General features: G+C 41.6%; 1 protein-coding gene across 1 annotated transcript in view; it reads right to left on the bottom strand.

Moving 5' to 3' along the window:
- The window catches only part of IFTAP (intraflagellar transport associated protein), a gene marked incomplete at its 5' end in the record, with an annotated part of 40,934 nt that extends 24,794 nt beyond the window's left edge, over positions 1-16,140 (bottom strand). Inside the window, 1 exon segment of the mRNA XM_062632768.1 lies at positions 16,095-16,140. Coding sequence (XP_062488752.1) covers positions 16,095-16,140 — 46 coding nt within the window.
- Positions 16,141-16,867: the final 727 nt, after the last annotated feature.

The following is a 16,867-nucleotide window of genomic DNA, read 5'->3' as shown; positions in this document are numbered from 1 at the left end:
TTTCACAACGTTCTGTAACAGGACCTATCTCTAAGTTACCTACCCCCCCCCCCCCCCCCCTTTCTAAGGACATTAATGCAATTTAAACAATGAACAAAACATTTCTTTGCACAATACTGCGACTGACCCAGGGGAATTATTCCCTTCTTTCTTCTTCCTCTTCACTGTGGTATAGACAGGGACACTTATCATACCCTTTGCACATAGCACAATGATCACAAGGGATTCCATCTCCACACAAAGTGCAATGATCACTAGGACCCCTGAGTTGCTGACACGAATCACTCTTATGTACCTCACATAAAGGAAGTTACCCATTGCTTTATGGGGCAGAAAGACAATTCAAAGGGGCTAAAGTATGAGACCCTAAGGCAGTCTATCCCAATTAGGCAACCATATTCTTCATGAGAAGAATGGCAAAAAGATTCTTATTTATTATACAATCAATTGGCAGAATGGGATTGTTTTAAAAGCCTTACTTGACTCCTTCTCAAAGGCACATGCTAGTAGTGAGGAAAATGAGGCCTGGCAGGCCCACCACTTGAAGGCACTTAAGTACAGGTCCGTGGGTCCTGATGAGATCCATCCACAGGTCCTGAAGGAGCTGGCAAATGAAGTTGCGAAGCCGCTGGCCATCATATTTGAGAAATCACGGCAGTCAGGTGAAGTTCCCACTGACTGGAAAAAGGGAAATATAACCCCCATTTTCAAGAAGGGAAAAATGGATGACCCGGGGAATTACAGACCAGTCAGTCTCACCTCTGTGCCTGGCAAAATCTTGGAGCAGATTCTCCTGGATGGCATGCTAAGGCACATGAAAAACAACAAGGTGCTTGGGGACAGCCAGCATGGCTTCACTAAGGGGAAATCCTGCCTGACCAATTTGGTGGCCTTCTGTGATGGGGCTACAGAACTGATGGACAGCGGTAGAGCAGTTGATGTCATCTACCTGGACTTGTGTAAAGCGTTTGACAACTGTCGCACACACATCCTTGTCTCTAAATTGGAGCGACATCAATTTGATGGATGGACCACACGGTGGATAAAGAACTGGCTGGATGGCCACACACAAAGACTTGTGGTCAATGGCTCAATGTCCAGCTGGAGACTAGTAACGAGTGGCGTCCATCAGGGAACGGTGTTGGGACCGGTCTTGTTTAACATCTTCATCGCTGACATGGACAGTGGGATTGAGCACACCCTCAGCAAGTTTGCCGATGACACCAAGTTGTGTGGTTCGGTTGATACCCTGGAGGGAAGGAATGCCATCCAGAGGGACCTCGACACGATTGTGAGGTGGGCTGATGCCAACCTCATGAAATTCAACAATGCAAAGTGCAAGGTCCTACACCTGGGTCAGGGCAATCCCAGGCACAGCTACAGGTTGGGAAGAGAAGAGATTCAGAGCAGCCCTGCGGAGAAGGACTTGTGGGTGTCAACTGATGAGAAACTGAACATGAGGTGGTAGTGTACACTTGCACCCCAGAAAGCCAACCATATCCTGGGCTGCATCAAAAGGAGCGTGACCAGCAGATAGACGGCGGTGATCCTGCCCCTCTACTCTGCTCTTGTGAGAACTCACCTGGAGTATTGTGTACAGTTCTGGTGTCCTCAACATAAAAAGGACATGGAGCTGTTGGAACAAGTCCAGAGGAGGGCCATGAGGATGATAAGGGGGATGGAGCACCTCCCGTATGAAGACAGGCTGAGAAAATTCAGGTTGTTCAGACTGGACCAGTAGTCTGCATAGAGAGTCATAGCAGCCTACAGTATCTGAAGGGGGCCTACAAGGATGCCTGAGAAGGACTCTTCATCAGGGACTGTAGTGATAGAACAAGGGGTAATGGGGTCAAACTTAAACAGGGGAAGTTTAGATTGGATATAAGGAGGAAATTCTTTACTGTAAGGGTGGTGAGGCACTGGAACAGGTTGCCCACAGAAGTGATAAATGCTCCATTCCTGGCAGTGTTCAAGGCCAGGTTGGACAGTCTTGGGCGACATGGTCTAGTGTGAGGTGTCTCTCACCACAGCAGGGGGGGTAGAACTAGATGGTGTTAGGGTCCTTTCCAAACCCTAACTATTCTATGATTCTATGATTTCTTATCAGCTCCTTTAATCTATCCAGGGTTTTATCTATGACAGTAGCTCAGCTGTCCAGAAAATATATAACCTCAGAAAATAAGTTTGCCAGCTCCTGTGTACTATCTAATTATTACTGCCCAACTATGTGTCACAGGTCTTTTGATGCTAAAAGTGATATTTTATTTAGTGAATTCAGAACCTATATTTTGGAGAAAGATGACATGATTTATATCCCGGAAGAATGAACACAGTGGTATCCAAGATAGACATGGCCTTGTGCAGAAGTATCATGTTTATTCAGAATTTTTTGGCTGTATGAATTATGTTGCTGATTATGCCAGTAGGTGATGCCCTTTGTCTCTCTGTTGACCTGACTGAGGAAAGTGCATGGCTTCCAGAAACCTTTCCTCACTTCCCATGCACAAAGGCTACAGATGTGCACAGGAAGGTTGCTGGGTCCTCAGTCCCTGTTTTTACTCTGTAAGTCTGCGCATGTTTGTCTGCATAATTTTCTAATACATACCTTAAAATACAGTAAATATCCTTTTATGTCTTGTCATTCCTAAGTATAAAACACTTGTAACTTCTTTGTATAAAACAGGAAGCCCATCCTGTCCTACTAACTAATAACACGAACAAAAGATTGAAGCTTTTTCGGTTAGTAATCCAGTTCTTCCTATAAAGAAGGCTGTCAGTAAAAATACCGTCTAATAGTGGGTGACCATTTTACCTGTCAAGAATTTAAAAGAGGGTTTCTTGTGTAATACTGCTTCATTTCTGTGGCTTGACAAAGAGTGTGTAGGAGGAAGAGCTTGCCCATATGTACTGATGCTTCCAAATGCTGTTATAAGAAAGTACTTACTGAAAAGGGAGGTAGAACCCAGAAGCTGTAGCAAGAGATGTGGAATTTAGGGATTATTCAGAGGATCCATCTGTGGTCTGAGCATTAGAATCTGTTTGTTCTATTCTGGTGCAATTTACTTTCTATGAATCTTGACTCTTTTGAGTGAGGACTTGACATTATGCCCAGACTGCCAGCCCTCTCTGGGTGTCAAGGTGACTGCAGCACAGACCTGACCCTTGGGATTAATCAACAGCTCAATGTAGTAATCCCAAAATCATCATTAAAACTTTTCATATCAATCACTTCAATGCCTGTTACATATAGTTACGCTTTAGAAACATGCTGCAGTGTTTCTTACTGCTACAAAGTAGATTTTTGAAACTAAGCCAAAGAAACTCTGTTAAATGAGCTTTTATTTTTCATTGAGAACATGTGGTGTGAAGTTCATTTGAATGATTTGTCCTATAGCTGCTTCATATTTGATAATGGGATTTTTTGAAATAAAAAGTCCTGCATTTTTATTTTTCTAATTATTTTGCATAATTCTTGTAGGTCTCCTTTGGGTTCTAGAAAGTCTGCTATACGGTCTCCCTGGAGTCTTCTTTTGTTCAGCCTAGAGAAGCAGCTTCCAGTACCTAAAGGGGTCAACAAGAAAGCTGGAGAAGGGCTTTGGACAAGGGCATGTAGGGACAGGACAAGGGGCAATGGCTTTAAACTGACAGAGGGGAGATTGAGATGAGCTCTTAGGCAAAAGTTCTTCCCTCTGGGGGTGGTGAGACACTGGCACAGGTTGCCCAGAGAAGTTGTGGCTGCGCCATCCCTGGCAGTGTTCAAGGTCAGGTTGGATGGGCTTGGAGCAAGCTGGTCTAGTGGAAGGTGTCCCTGCCCATGGCAGAGGGTTGGAACTGGATGAGCTTTAAGGTCCCTTCCAACCCAAACCAGTCTGGGATTTTATGATTGTGTGATTATGTGATGCTGTGATTTATTTTGGTCATAATTAACATATTTTTTGGCCTGTTGTGGGAAAATAAAACCCTAATAACATTCAGCATAGGTTTGGAAATCCATACTTCCATGCACATACTTGTCCTGTTCTGTTGTCAGCTCCTAGATCCAGTCTGTCATTTTGAGGTTTCATTTGATGATCACCTAGCTGTACCCTAATTCTGCCTGCTGCTCCATGCCCCATGGACCTGGCTGGTAGGACAGTCAGAAGCAGTAATAGTTGTTGAACAAGGTAGTTGTTGTAGTAATAGTTGTTGAGCAAGGACAAGTTGCTCTTGCTATCCAAGGAGTTGTTAAAGGCCTGAAAGATGTCACAAGCTATCATTGAAAGACTGAGTTCTGTTTCTGAATAGTTCCCTATTTTCATTGAGGGCCTGATCAGCCATTATTGATACATAAAATAAACATGAGAAAAGTTTTTCCAATCTTCTATCAATTCACTGACAAAGTATTTTTCCAGTCTGCCTTTCAAGAGTAAAGGAATCTCCTAAGGGAACAAACCCCGCTTAAACCTCTGTATTTCATCTTTAATCTCAGGATCTAAACTTCTGGCAATTAGATATCACTGGCGCACTGCTGTTTGTTAGTCTGATCCCAATAAAAACAAATGTATACTTGCAAAATTTTCCCACCCAGTCAGATTGCTGATACAGGGAAGAAATCAAATCAGTAATAAGCTAAGTCATGAGCATACTTTACTTGTTAAACACTGAAAGCAGCAGTGCCTAAAGAAATCAGCTAAAATAAGGTATTTTGTCAAAGAATCTTAGAATCATAGAACAGTTTGGTTTGGAAAGGGACCTTCAAAATCATCTAGTTCCACCCCCCTGCCATGGGTAGGGACACCTTTTACTAACTAAAGGTACAGGGACTATGTTATGGGGCCTGTTAGTGCATCTCATCAAATGGTCCTGGACTGGTGGAGATTCTGGCAGTGGTGCCCATGGACACCTGAGAGCTCTGTGGGTGCTAGCCCTGGTCAGATTCACCAGCTATTATCAGTATTAGCTCTGACAAGAGCTGCCAAGGTTCACTTCTATCCTAGGCAACATGGGCATTTGCTCTAATGGTTTTGAGGTTTCCTGATGGTCTAAACAGGGTGACAACCTGTAAGTTGAGATAGAAGAGACAAGAACTACTCCAATTTTGGACCAGGTCATTGCTGTACTGTGATCAAAATCATAGTCCTGTCTTGTGCTTGGTAAGAAAGTACATCATTGTTTTGGTAATGTGAAGAAAAGGAAGGTCCGGAGAGGTTGTGTGCCCATGGAAGCTGTGGCTGCCCCATGCCTGGCAGCGTTCAAGGCCAGGCTGGACAGGGCTTGGAGCAACCTGGTCTAGTGGAAGGTGTCCCTGCCCATGGCAGGGGTTTGGAACTGGGTGAACTTTAACGTGACTTCTAACCCAAACCAGTCTGTGGTTCTATGATTCTATGAATATGTGCACCTGAACTTCTGAAGATATCAAGTGATTTTACGAGGAGAGAGTCCACATAAGCATAAATGTTGGACTTTTAAAACTAGACACAAAGTGTTGAATGTGTGTGCTGGTTTTGGGGAATGAGGGGGAGTTTCGGCTTTAATTCTAAAAATGTGTAACTAAAATAGCTGTGCTGAGCCTGTGCAGGTGCTAGGGGGTTTATAGTAGTGTTGCAAAGAAGATAGTTTTCATATGTCTGGTGTTTGCAAGTGCCAGATGAAGGCATGGGCAGAAATGTTATATACAATTTTGTGCAGATTTCAGAAAGTGATTAAACAAAGTTTTAAAGTAAAAACTGATGTGTAACTTTCCTCACCGTCTTGATTTTTTTTTTGAATTTTCATCTTTCATGTTGTTTTGTCAAGTTTTCGATATATTTCATGAGCTTTTGAGGCAACGAATTGTTCAATATTGAGGAATAGATGATACTCTGCACTTGAAGTTCAAACTGCATATTTAGTTCTGTGATAAAGATTGCAGAATGCATGTATACAATGCACATGGAAGCTCTGAGCATGAGAGGAAAAGTGAATGTGTGAAATAAGTCAATATTAGATTTAATGAAATTCACATTTTTCATTTTCTTGGATAGTGTATTATGTTATCTGATCTGGTACGGTTCTCCTTGCAGAGGAAGAGAGGAAGACAATTTATGAAAGTAAAGTTGACTCACTGAGGAAAATATTTTATACTTCTGAATTACCAAACAGAAATAAATGGGACGGCTCACGTGGAAGAAGCAAGAAAATCGAGGTGTCTCTTCTAACACAGCTGCCAAATGAGAATAAGGTAATGAGTTAACATTTATCCATGTGGACAAGCACCATATTCAAACAGACGGAAATATGTGGAGATACACTGTCCAAATATTAAAGGCTAGTGGTATTTATTCCATCTGATGCAAATACTTAAAATGCTGCCTTGATGTGTAATGCTTAGAGAGGCACCTGCAGGGATCACATTTGGCTGTGGCATTTGCTCTACTGAAGAGCTGCCATAATCTGACTAATAAATAAGGCATCCTGCAAGGACCTTTGCTATGCTTTCACTGAAGACTACAGTTAGTGGTAGGGTTGGCAAAAAGGAAAAGAATTTGAGTATATGAATGCCAGCATGCACAGATTTATTTTGATTTTTGGGGATTTCAGCAGGTCCTGAGTTCTGTGTTACTGAAGCTAGATTGCTTCAGCTACCTAAAGTAAACAGTAGGCAGGCCAGCAGCATTTTTAATCTTCTGAAACATATGAGATTAGGGATGTTACTGTGTAGGTTCAGGAAAAAAACAGGCATTATCTGGAGAGAGCAAGATGGAAATCTTTGTCCACTTGTTAAGCACTCCTGATGTTCTACTTGAATGACAAATAGCTAAGCTGTGATCCAGCTTCTACTATTCCCTTCATTGAAGTTTTTATTAAAAAAGAAGTAGCAGCTCATTTTGCGCAATACGCAGAGCAATATACTTACCCAAGGCCTCGACCAACCTGGTCTTGAACACTGCCAGGGATGGAGCATTCACAACCTCCCTGGGCAACCCATTCCAGTGCCTCACCACCCTAACAGGAAAGAATTTCCTTTTTATATCCAATCTAAACTTCCCCTGTTTAAGTTTGACCCCATTACCCCTTGTTCTATCACTACAGTCCCTGATGAAGAGTCCTTCTCAGGCACCCTTGTAGGCCCCCTTCAGATACTGGTAGGCTGCTATGACTCTCTATGCAGACTACTAGTCCAGTCTGAACAACCCGAATTTTCTCAGCCTGTCTTCATACGGGAGGTGCTCCATCCCCCTTATCATCCTCATGGCCCTCCTCTGGACTTGTTCCAACAGCTCCATGTCCTTTTTATGTTGAGGACACCAGAACTGTACACAATACTCCAAGTGAGTTCTCACAAGAGCAGAGTAGAGGGGCAGGATCACCTCCTTGTATCTGCTGGTCACGCTCCTTTTGATGCAGCCCAGGATATGGTTGGCTTTCTGGGGTGCAAGTGTACACTACCACCTCATGTTCAGTTTCTCATCAATTGACACCCACAAGTCCTTCTCCGCAGGGCTGCTCTGAATCTCTTCTCTTCCCAACCTGTAGCTGTGCCTGGGATTGCCCTGACCCAGGTGTAGGACCTTGCACTTTGCATTGTTGAATTTCATGAGGTTGGCATTGGCCCACCTGTCAAGTGTGTCAAAGTCCCTCTGGATGGCATCCCTTCCATCCAGCATATCAATCAAAATACACAGCTTAGTGTCATTGGCAAACTTACTGAGGGCACCTCAATCCCACTGTCCATGTTGCCGACAAAGAAGTTGAACAAGATCAGTCCCAACACTAACTCCTGAGGGACACCACTTGTCGCCCAACTCCAGCTGAACACTGAGCCATTGACCACAGCTGTCTGCATCCAGCCATCCAGCCAATCCTTTATCCACCGATTAGTCCATCCACCAAATTTATGTCTCTCCAGAATAGAGACAAGGATGTCATGCGGGACAGTGTCGAGCACTTTGCACAAGCCCAGGTAGATGATGTCAACTGCTCTGACCCTGTCCATCATTTCTATAGCCCCATCACAGAAGGCCACCAAAGTGGTCAGGCAGGATTTCACCTTAGTGAAGCCGTGATGGCTGTCACTAACCACCACATTGTTTTTCATGTGCCTTAGCATGCTTTGCAGGAGAATCTCCTCCATGATACTGCCAGGTATAGAGGTGAGACTGACTGGTCTAGTTCCCTGGGTCTTCCATTTTTCTTCTTGAAAATGGGGGTTATATCGCCCTTTTTCCAGTCATTGGGAACTTCACCTGACTGCTGTGATTCTTCAAATATGACAGTGGCTTAGCAAGTTGATCCACCACTTCCTTCACCTGCTGGTGAAGACTGAGGCAAAGAAATCATTGAGAAACTCAGCCTTCCCCAAAGCCAGGGTAGCTAGTTCTCCCATTTTCTTCTGGAGAGGGCCCACATTATCCCTAGTCTGTCTTTTGCTTGCAACATACCTATAGAAGCCCTTCCTGTTACCCTTGACATGCCTGGCCAGACTCTGAGCCTATCTGGGCCTTAGCTTTCCTGACCTGGTCCCTAGATTTCCTGACCTGGTGCCTAGATTTCCTGACCTGGTCCCTAGCTTCCCAGACAACATCCCTGTATTCTTCCCAGGCCGCCTGCCCCTGTTTCCACCTTTTATAAGATTCTTTTTTCCCTCTTAAATATATGAATGCACTTGCTGAGAAAGCTTATGTGCCATTTAACGGTCTCAGACTACAGCTAGAACTATCCCTCTTCTTAAGAGATCAGTCATAAACTGCTGTCAGAAACTTTTCCCTGCTTAAGACCATTGCAGAGTCATTGTGTTATAGAATAATAAACATTGTATTTGATGATGAAACATTCACAACTGCAATGTGATACTAGATTCATGACTGCAAGTGAAGAAAACTTAAGAAGGAAAAAAGTCTAAACCCAAAGCAGTTTTGAAATGGATGCTGTGGACAGAGTATCAGTTATGCAATCGTGCATAATGAGGCTACACCACATAAAATGGAGGCAGAAGGAGAATCAAACATTACATTCCTCAGGGCTAGTAGGATCCACCTTCAGATGTTCAAAGTAACTACTGATACCTGTAGTTTCTCAATGCACATGCCACATAACTGGCTCTTTTGAAGCAGTAATAGTCATGATCTTAAACAATACTACAAAAACTAACACACATAAATTGTTCTAAATCTAAAGAAACTACAACGTGCAGAGAAATATAACAGTTGTATCCCTTTGACAGAGTCATGAAGTTCAATCATTTCTGTCCTTACTTTCGAAAGAGAAACGAAAGGAGGGAGGATTACATTCAAGCCAGAAAGAGGATCACTCTGCCTTCCCACTGATTTACTAGTCACAGTTCTCAACCCGCCAGGACCCAGATGTACAACACTGGTCTTTGCAACATGTGACAAACGTCCAAAATAAGGTATACAAACACAGCAAAAAGTAGCACAAGAAGGAGGTTGAAATGATGGATGGAAAGATTCACATATTCAGAGTTTTTCAATCTTACTTTTTAGAAATTCCACTGTCAGTGCCTTTACAATGAAATAACAATCTAGCTTAGGTCTCTAGAAAAGTATAACCAAGTTCCTCAATAGTAATATCTATCATAACTGTGTGTCACTGAAAAGTATGTTGCAAACTTCAGAAACATGTTTCTCTCAGAAAGTATATCCAGCTGGATAAATCTTTTTCTCTCCTGCTATGTATCCTGTATATTGATTAAAATTCCCTTTGTCTTCCACTTTGGAAGGGAATCATTTGAAAATGTCCACTGAGCACCCACATATTTCAAAGAATAATGAACTCACTTATTACAAAGCCAGAGAAAACTGCTACCAGGACTAGCAGAAAAAAAAAAAATCCCATCAGTGAAATCTGTTAGATGAAATAGTAGCCCCAGAGGAATGATAAAAGTCTCATGGTCTGAAACATTTCAAAGCCAGACCACACACAACAATCAATAACAAAAGCCTATAGAAAACACTGTGCAAAACAATAGAAATTACCAGGTATTTCCTGTCTTTTTCAATTGAATGAATTCATTCCCCACCAAAAACAAATCATGTGCAAATAAAAAATAGGTCCCTTTAACTACATACTGAAAAAATAATACAGCTAAGCTGCTATTGTAAATTCCAATTTACTCCTTTGTCCTCCAAATGCTGAATTAGGCAAGGGCCAGCAGAAGGCCTGTGAACCTCTTAAATCTCTTCCAAATTATGCTTTGATGGAAAACCTGGGATTCAAATAATCACAGAATCATAGACTGGTTTAGGCTGGAAGGGACCTTAAGGTCACCCAGTTCAAACCCCCTGCCACAGACAAGGACACCTTCCACTAGACCAGGTTGCTTCAAGCCCTGTCCAGCCTGGCCTTGAACACTGCCAGGGATGGGGCAAATACAGCTTCTCTGGGAAACCTGTGCCTGCTTTTCACCACCCTCTCAAGGAAGAACTTTCAATATCTAATCTAAATGTCCCCTGTCAGTTTAAAGGCATTCCTCCTTGTCCTGTCCCTACAGGCCCTTGTTCAAAGTCCCTCTCCTGGTTTCTTGTGGCCCCTTTAGGCACTGGAAGCTGCTCTAAGGTCTCCCGTTAAGGAGCCTTCTCTTCTCCAGGCTGAACAAACCCAGCTCTCTCAGCCTGGCTCCAGAGCAGAGCTGCTCCAGCCCTCGCAGCATCCCTGTGGCCTCCTCTGGACTCACTCCAAAGGCTTCACATCCCTCTTGTATTGCTGTCCCCAGAGCTGGATGCAGGATTTGCAGCAGGTGTTTCACCAGAGCGGTGTAGCGGGGAAGAATAATACAGTGACTTAGGGCAGGACTCCCAAACAAAAAATTATTCTACTCATAATAGCATGGTAACTGCACAAAGGTCATGAGTACAAATCTCATGTTCATTCACCATCTCCATTTTTCAAGCAAATCATCAGCAAACAGACACATTTTAAAACCAGATGAAACCCTATCACTGACATATTTCCATAAAATATCACTGTGCCATATTCACAAGATGAAAACATACCTATATTACAACATATTTACAACTATGTACACTGTTGTATGCTGAGTTCATGTACCATAAATGACAAGCTGTAAGTGTAAAAAACAGATTTAAAGGCTGAAAATACAAGCTGTAAGTGTAAAAAACAGATTTAAAGGCTGAAAAATACAATTATCTTCCCAATAACTGGGAACCAAACTCTCAGATATTTTGCAGTAACCCAATCAAAACTTGCAGCCTCCTTCTGCTTGTATATTGATCAGCTGATAATAGTAGGTAGTGTTTTCAAGTTACTTAGTCCAGAAAACCTGCTCTGATTTAAATTCTCAAGCTATCTTCCTTTTTCCATGTATTAAAAAAACATGAATCTCTGTACATGAATGCCGTTTGACAACTTTTCATGACAAAAAGTCCAAGTATTCCATATAGTAAGTATCTGAAGGATTTCAGTATTAGACTTCTACATGCCAGTACATAAGAGCTATCCAGATGCACCTAAACTTCGTTATATAGTCCTTCTTTAAGAGACTTAGGGCATCCTACATGGCTTCTTGTTGCCACCCACAAAGACAGTGTATGTTCACAGAATCACAGAATCCCAAGGGTTGGAAGGGACCTCAAAAGATCATCTAGTCCAACCCCCCTGCAAGAGCAGGGTAACCTAGAGTACATCACACAGAAACTTGTCCAGGCGGACCTTGAATATCTCCAATGTAGGAGACTCCACAACCACCCTGGGCAAGACACCATATCCTATCTGCCAGTCTTCAGCACCTGAATTGTCTAACCCCTAGTTATCTGAATTCCTGAAGTCCTTATTTCAATCTTACTCAATCAAAATCCTCACTACTTCCAATGACAGTAATCTTGCAGTAGCATTGAACAACTCTTCTGCCAACATACCTTGATCTATACAGCAGAGAAAAGAAGAACTTACTTGCCTAAGTGTGCAAATTAGTCTTTGTAACACATCTTGAAAGTCCAGTATGTCAAACATTGTGGCCTTCCCTTTCTACACTTCACCTCCACTTAAGAGTATTTTTGCTGTAGTGTTTCCTTCACTGTAGTGTTTCATTCACTGCAGTGTTTCCTCATTGTAACTCACTCCTGCCTCAGGAATTCTTTGCTCTTTAAACCAGAAGAGAGATTCTGCTGGAGCATCTCTGCTCTGGAGCCATGCTGAGAGAGCTGGGTTTGTTCAGCGTGGAGAGGAGAGTTACCTTTTGTCCTATCACTACAGTTCCTGATGAAGAGGCCCTCTCTGGCATAGGAAAAAGGCTGCAAATTCCTCTTCAGGTTAACATTGTCCTACTGGTCCATTTTTAAAATAAAAGCAAATTTACTGTCATTTCTTATATAGTTTTCTGCTGTTAAGACTCACATTTGCAAAGTGAAAGTGCCCCCACTGACACATATATAGGAAGTTGAAAGTTGTTGTTTTGCCTAAATGTGGTTAATGAAAAAAAAAAGGAGAGAACTACTGTCAAACGGACTGTGAACTAAACATGTTGCTCAGCCTTCACTGGGGAATTCAATTAGTCTAATAACAACCCAGAATACAGATTTTGCATACCACCTGGGAGCAGAGACATGGTCGGCCACTTTCCAACTTCCTCTGCTTGACAGCTTGCTTGGCACAGGGGCATCAAAACAACTGCACTGAGGCTATGAAGTATATATCCAAGGTTCAGTTTGCTTAGAGATGGGGCTGACCACCACCCTTAGGCTTTAAGGCATTGCCACGTAGTGTGAGGTATATGAGATCAAACACAGCTAACAGCAGGAATGGACTTAATTTAATCCCAGTGGTCAAATGCCCCAGACCATGGAAAAAAATATGTATCTAAACTTGGGTTTGGGTAAGAATTTTATTCATGGCAGCATTTTTCTATGCAGCTGATTGATCCAGGATCCCATATTTTTAGAAATGGGAGAGGACTAATTAAAAATCTAGATGAAAAATTTGAAGCTTGGACAATTCTTTTTTCCTTTTTGGTAAAAGGTCAAATAAAATGTTTTATTCTCCAGGGAATTTCCCAGTCTTCCTCTGAGTTTAGAAAAACAAGCAGATGCTGCTTTCTAATTTTGGATATTATAGTTCTCTCCACCAGATTTTGAACACTCTTCCTAAGATTTAAAAGAGTCTCTCACCCTGTATGGCAACTGGGGATTTGATTTATTTCCATGAGATTTTCATCCAAAGTTGTTCTAGAAAGTGTTTAGATCTGAAGAGACCACACATTGAACACATCTACATAACTTTGTGTCATAGATTCCTTGGTAAATCAAACTCTTCTGAGGCTTCTTCCCTGTGAGGGTGAGGCACTGGCACAAGTTGCCCAGATAAGATGTGGCTGCCCCATCCCTGGCAGTGTTCAAGGCCAGGTTGGACAGGACATGGAGCAACCTGCTCTCGTGGAAGGTGTCCTTGTGTGTTGTAGGGCATTGGAACTGGATGAGCTTTAAGGTCCCTTCCAACCCAAACCAGACTGGGATTATAAGATTCAATGATTCTTCAAATCCACAGTCAAGAAATCTTTGAGTCTTAAGATTTTTCTCTGGACTTAATAAAACATAGCAAATACCTCAAAGCAAGCACCAGTTACCTGTTCTATTATCATCTTGTTTTTATACTCAAAGGTAAAAGAACAAGCTAACAAAACTAAATATTAACTGGGCATATGCATAAGGGAGTTCAGTGATTCTAAAACCAGCATATATGAATGTATTAAAATAAATGACTAATGAAATTTTTCCTCTAACCAACATGTTTGCTTTGGATTCGCACAAGAGGTGGTTTTGTTTTTTTTTTTTCTTTTTTTACAAATGCTGAAAACTTCTGCAAAACTTTACAGTGAGCATGACAGTTTCATTTCTGGACCTGGGCTCTAATCACTAAAATACATTCCAATGGGTTCACCAAGCCTTTCATCTATCTATTAGTTTTGTTAATATTACCCTCTTGACAAAAAAAAAAATACAAACACAAAACCCAAACCTACTTTGGATGCTCTAAGTAGGAAAAGTAAGAGACTTACAGAATCTTAAACTAGCCAATCCATTAAATCTATCCATCCATTACAGAATCAATAAAAATGGTTTAAAAATTTCCAGTTATGGAATAAGTGCTTAGATACTTTTTAAATATTACACATTTAAGATATATAGGCCCTGTTTGTTAGAGTATATATAGGTTTTAAAAGCTGAGCTCAGAGTTTTTGAATTACACAGAGGTATGTTTATCTAGGTCCCATCAGATATCACAGAAGTGAGGTAAAAGCCTTACTCTGGGATTTACTTGTCAATTAGCCTACGAATTCTCATTCTGTCACAGCATCAAGCACAGTTTTAAAAATAGAATCATTAGGGGGTTTCAGGAATACTAAAATTAGGAAGATTAAATTCCTATATCAAAGATAAAATTTTATGATGCAACTAATTTATAAGGTATCTGTGTGCTATTTAAGCCATACACATATCACTAAATCAACTACACAGAATTTAGAAAGACCTTATTTTGACTGCAAATCTTGTTCTAGTTGAGCTAAGACAACATCTTTTCAAATAGAACAAGGAAGAATAAGAGTTAGCCAAAGATAGTTATCACACATTCAGACATAAAAAGACAACATTCTAAAAATGCAATTTTCTTGATTAGGATATTAGAAATCCTTAAAAAGCCAGTGGAAGTCAGGAATGCAAAAATTCAGTAATACTGTTATTTACAACAACAGAACTATTCCGCTAGCAGAAGACCCTAAGGTCTAATAAACTGAGAATGTGATATTGTATAAAGTATTTTGCACTGCTCTGATGCTAAAATGCCTCATGCTTTAAGTGGAATTGCATGGGTCATTAGTTCATAATGCAAACCAGCACCTTGTGGTATTTTTTAAGGAAAATAAAGGTGGGAGGAAAACAAGCTGAGCTGTTTATACCAGCATAGGCAACTGCATTTCTAAGTATTTGATTCAGCTGAAGCTCTAGCTTTTATGCAGTTTTAGTGTTAGATGCTGTAGTGACAATGAAAGTGACTGAAATACACGCTAGGGCTTTTTGCAAGTAGCATCATGATATGCAGCACACATCTAAGATAGGAGCTATCTCCAGTATATCCATCATACATAAAGAAGACCAGAACCTAATTTTCAGTCCTCTTGCCTCATCCCCCAGTGTCTCTTTTCTCTTCTATTTTTTACTGGGAGGAGAGACAAAAGGTTGCCACAAGATTATTTCAATGGCAGCTTCAACTCCCCCAGCTGGTTTTCTCCTCAAGGCCTGTGACTTGGTTCTGCCTGAAGGACAGGACAGATTTCTGAGTGCCAATCACTGGAGCATGCCACATGCTGTAAGTGAAAAATACAGTGCTACTGCAGTAGCATAAGGACATCATTTTTAATGCAAAGCTGTGGTAAAGAGAATTGTAAGTGAGTTGTATGTAGCTAGCATTTATTTTACGGCACCTGACTTAACATGAACAAAAGAAATGAACCTGAGCTACAGAGTTTGGACCCAGCTCTAAACTGCCTGTAATTCAGCAATGCTCAGATCAGTGTTATGCCCCACCTCTTATTTCATCTGCAGAGCATGAAACCTTTTCAGACTGATCATCCTAATCTGATGTCCTTATGTGCCTTCATCCGAGTTATCTGCTAGCTTGGCACACACAACAGCACAGAGTAGCATGCTAGTCTTAGTAAACCTGTGAAAGTATCCAAATTGCACAGCCCTTATCTTAGGCCATCTGATACTTTTAAGGACTTCCCTTAGACTCTTCTTCTTTTATGGAAACTTCTCTATCAAAACAATGCAGAACATACTTAGGAAAAGCCTATGCATCCAAATAGTCCAAGAAAACCATGGTTCACCACCCGTAGAGACCTACCTTAGCAGTTTGTGAACCAAGCTAAGGAAAGTTATCCTTAGGGATTCCACTGATAGGAGAAACAAAAGTATCACAAGAATTTGCCTACACAAAACCCACAAAACAAGTGGGTAGCAGAATGACACTAAATACTACTGCTTCTCTTCTTGCCTTTCTTTCTGGCTGTGACTTCTAATGGGAGATTTGGAAAGTTACATACCTTTCAAAAGATAAGTGAATGTGTTTAGAAAGTCTTCATATGACTGCTCATGGCAGGATGCTGCTGTTCAACAGTTGTTCTCCCATCATCCACACCTTGACAGTCAAACAGGTTTATCTGCTTTAGTAGGCTGTTTCTGCAAAAGAAAGAAAAGAGTAGCATGCATCTGCAGGCAGAAAACAACTTAAGAGTACCTAACTCAAATAGGTGAGCACCAGAATGTCCACTTTTTATCCTCTCCTTTGAAGTTCTGATCTTGCTAACATTTCCCCCAAAATTCAAGTGAACATAGTAATTTTAAACACAAAGGGAGAGACTGATGCCTGAAATTTCTGTCCTTGGGAAGTATGAGCCACAGAAGTGCCAAACTCTCCTGGTAGTGCTCACTCCCTCTCATTTTCACAGTCATAGAATCACACAATAGTTTGGGTTGGAAGGGAACTTTTAGCTCATCTAGTTCCAATGACCTGCTGCAGGCAGGGACACTTCCCACCAGACCAGGTTGCTCAAAGCCCCATCCAACCTGGCATTGTTTAGTCTTACAACAGCTGCCTTCTTTGCAGAAACTGTGCCAACAGTCACTTGCACGATGGATTTCACAACAGTGACACCCGTACATTCAAAACTTGGACTGGATCCATCATTTTGCAGGTGCACTTCTCTGCACCATCAAAGCCACTAAACCCAGATTTTGGAGGACATGTTAAATCATGATGACACATGTGTATGGTGAAACAGTACACAGAATAGGAAGGGTAGGATGGGACTGGGCAGCCACATAGGAAGGCAACAGACATTCTCAAGAGAGGAACAAATGCTGAGAGCTGAAGGAAT

This window comes from Pezoporus occidentalis, unplaced genomic scaffold, assembly GCF_034315485.1.
Source record: "Pezoporus occidentalis ecotype Australia unplaced genomic scaffold, CSIRO_AGI_Poc_V1 ctg398, whole genome shotgun sequence".
Lineage (NCBI taxonomy): Eukaryota > Metazoa > Chordata > Aves > Psittaciformes > Psittacidae > Pezoporus > Pezoporus occidentalis.
The sequence above is the reverse complement of the archived record's forward strand: the minus strand, read 5'-3'. Positions and strand labels throughout refer to the sequence as shown.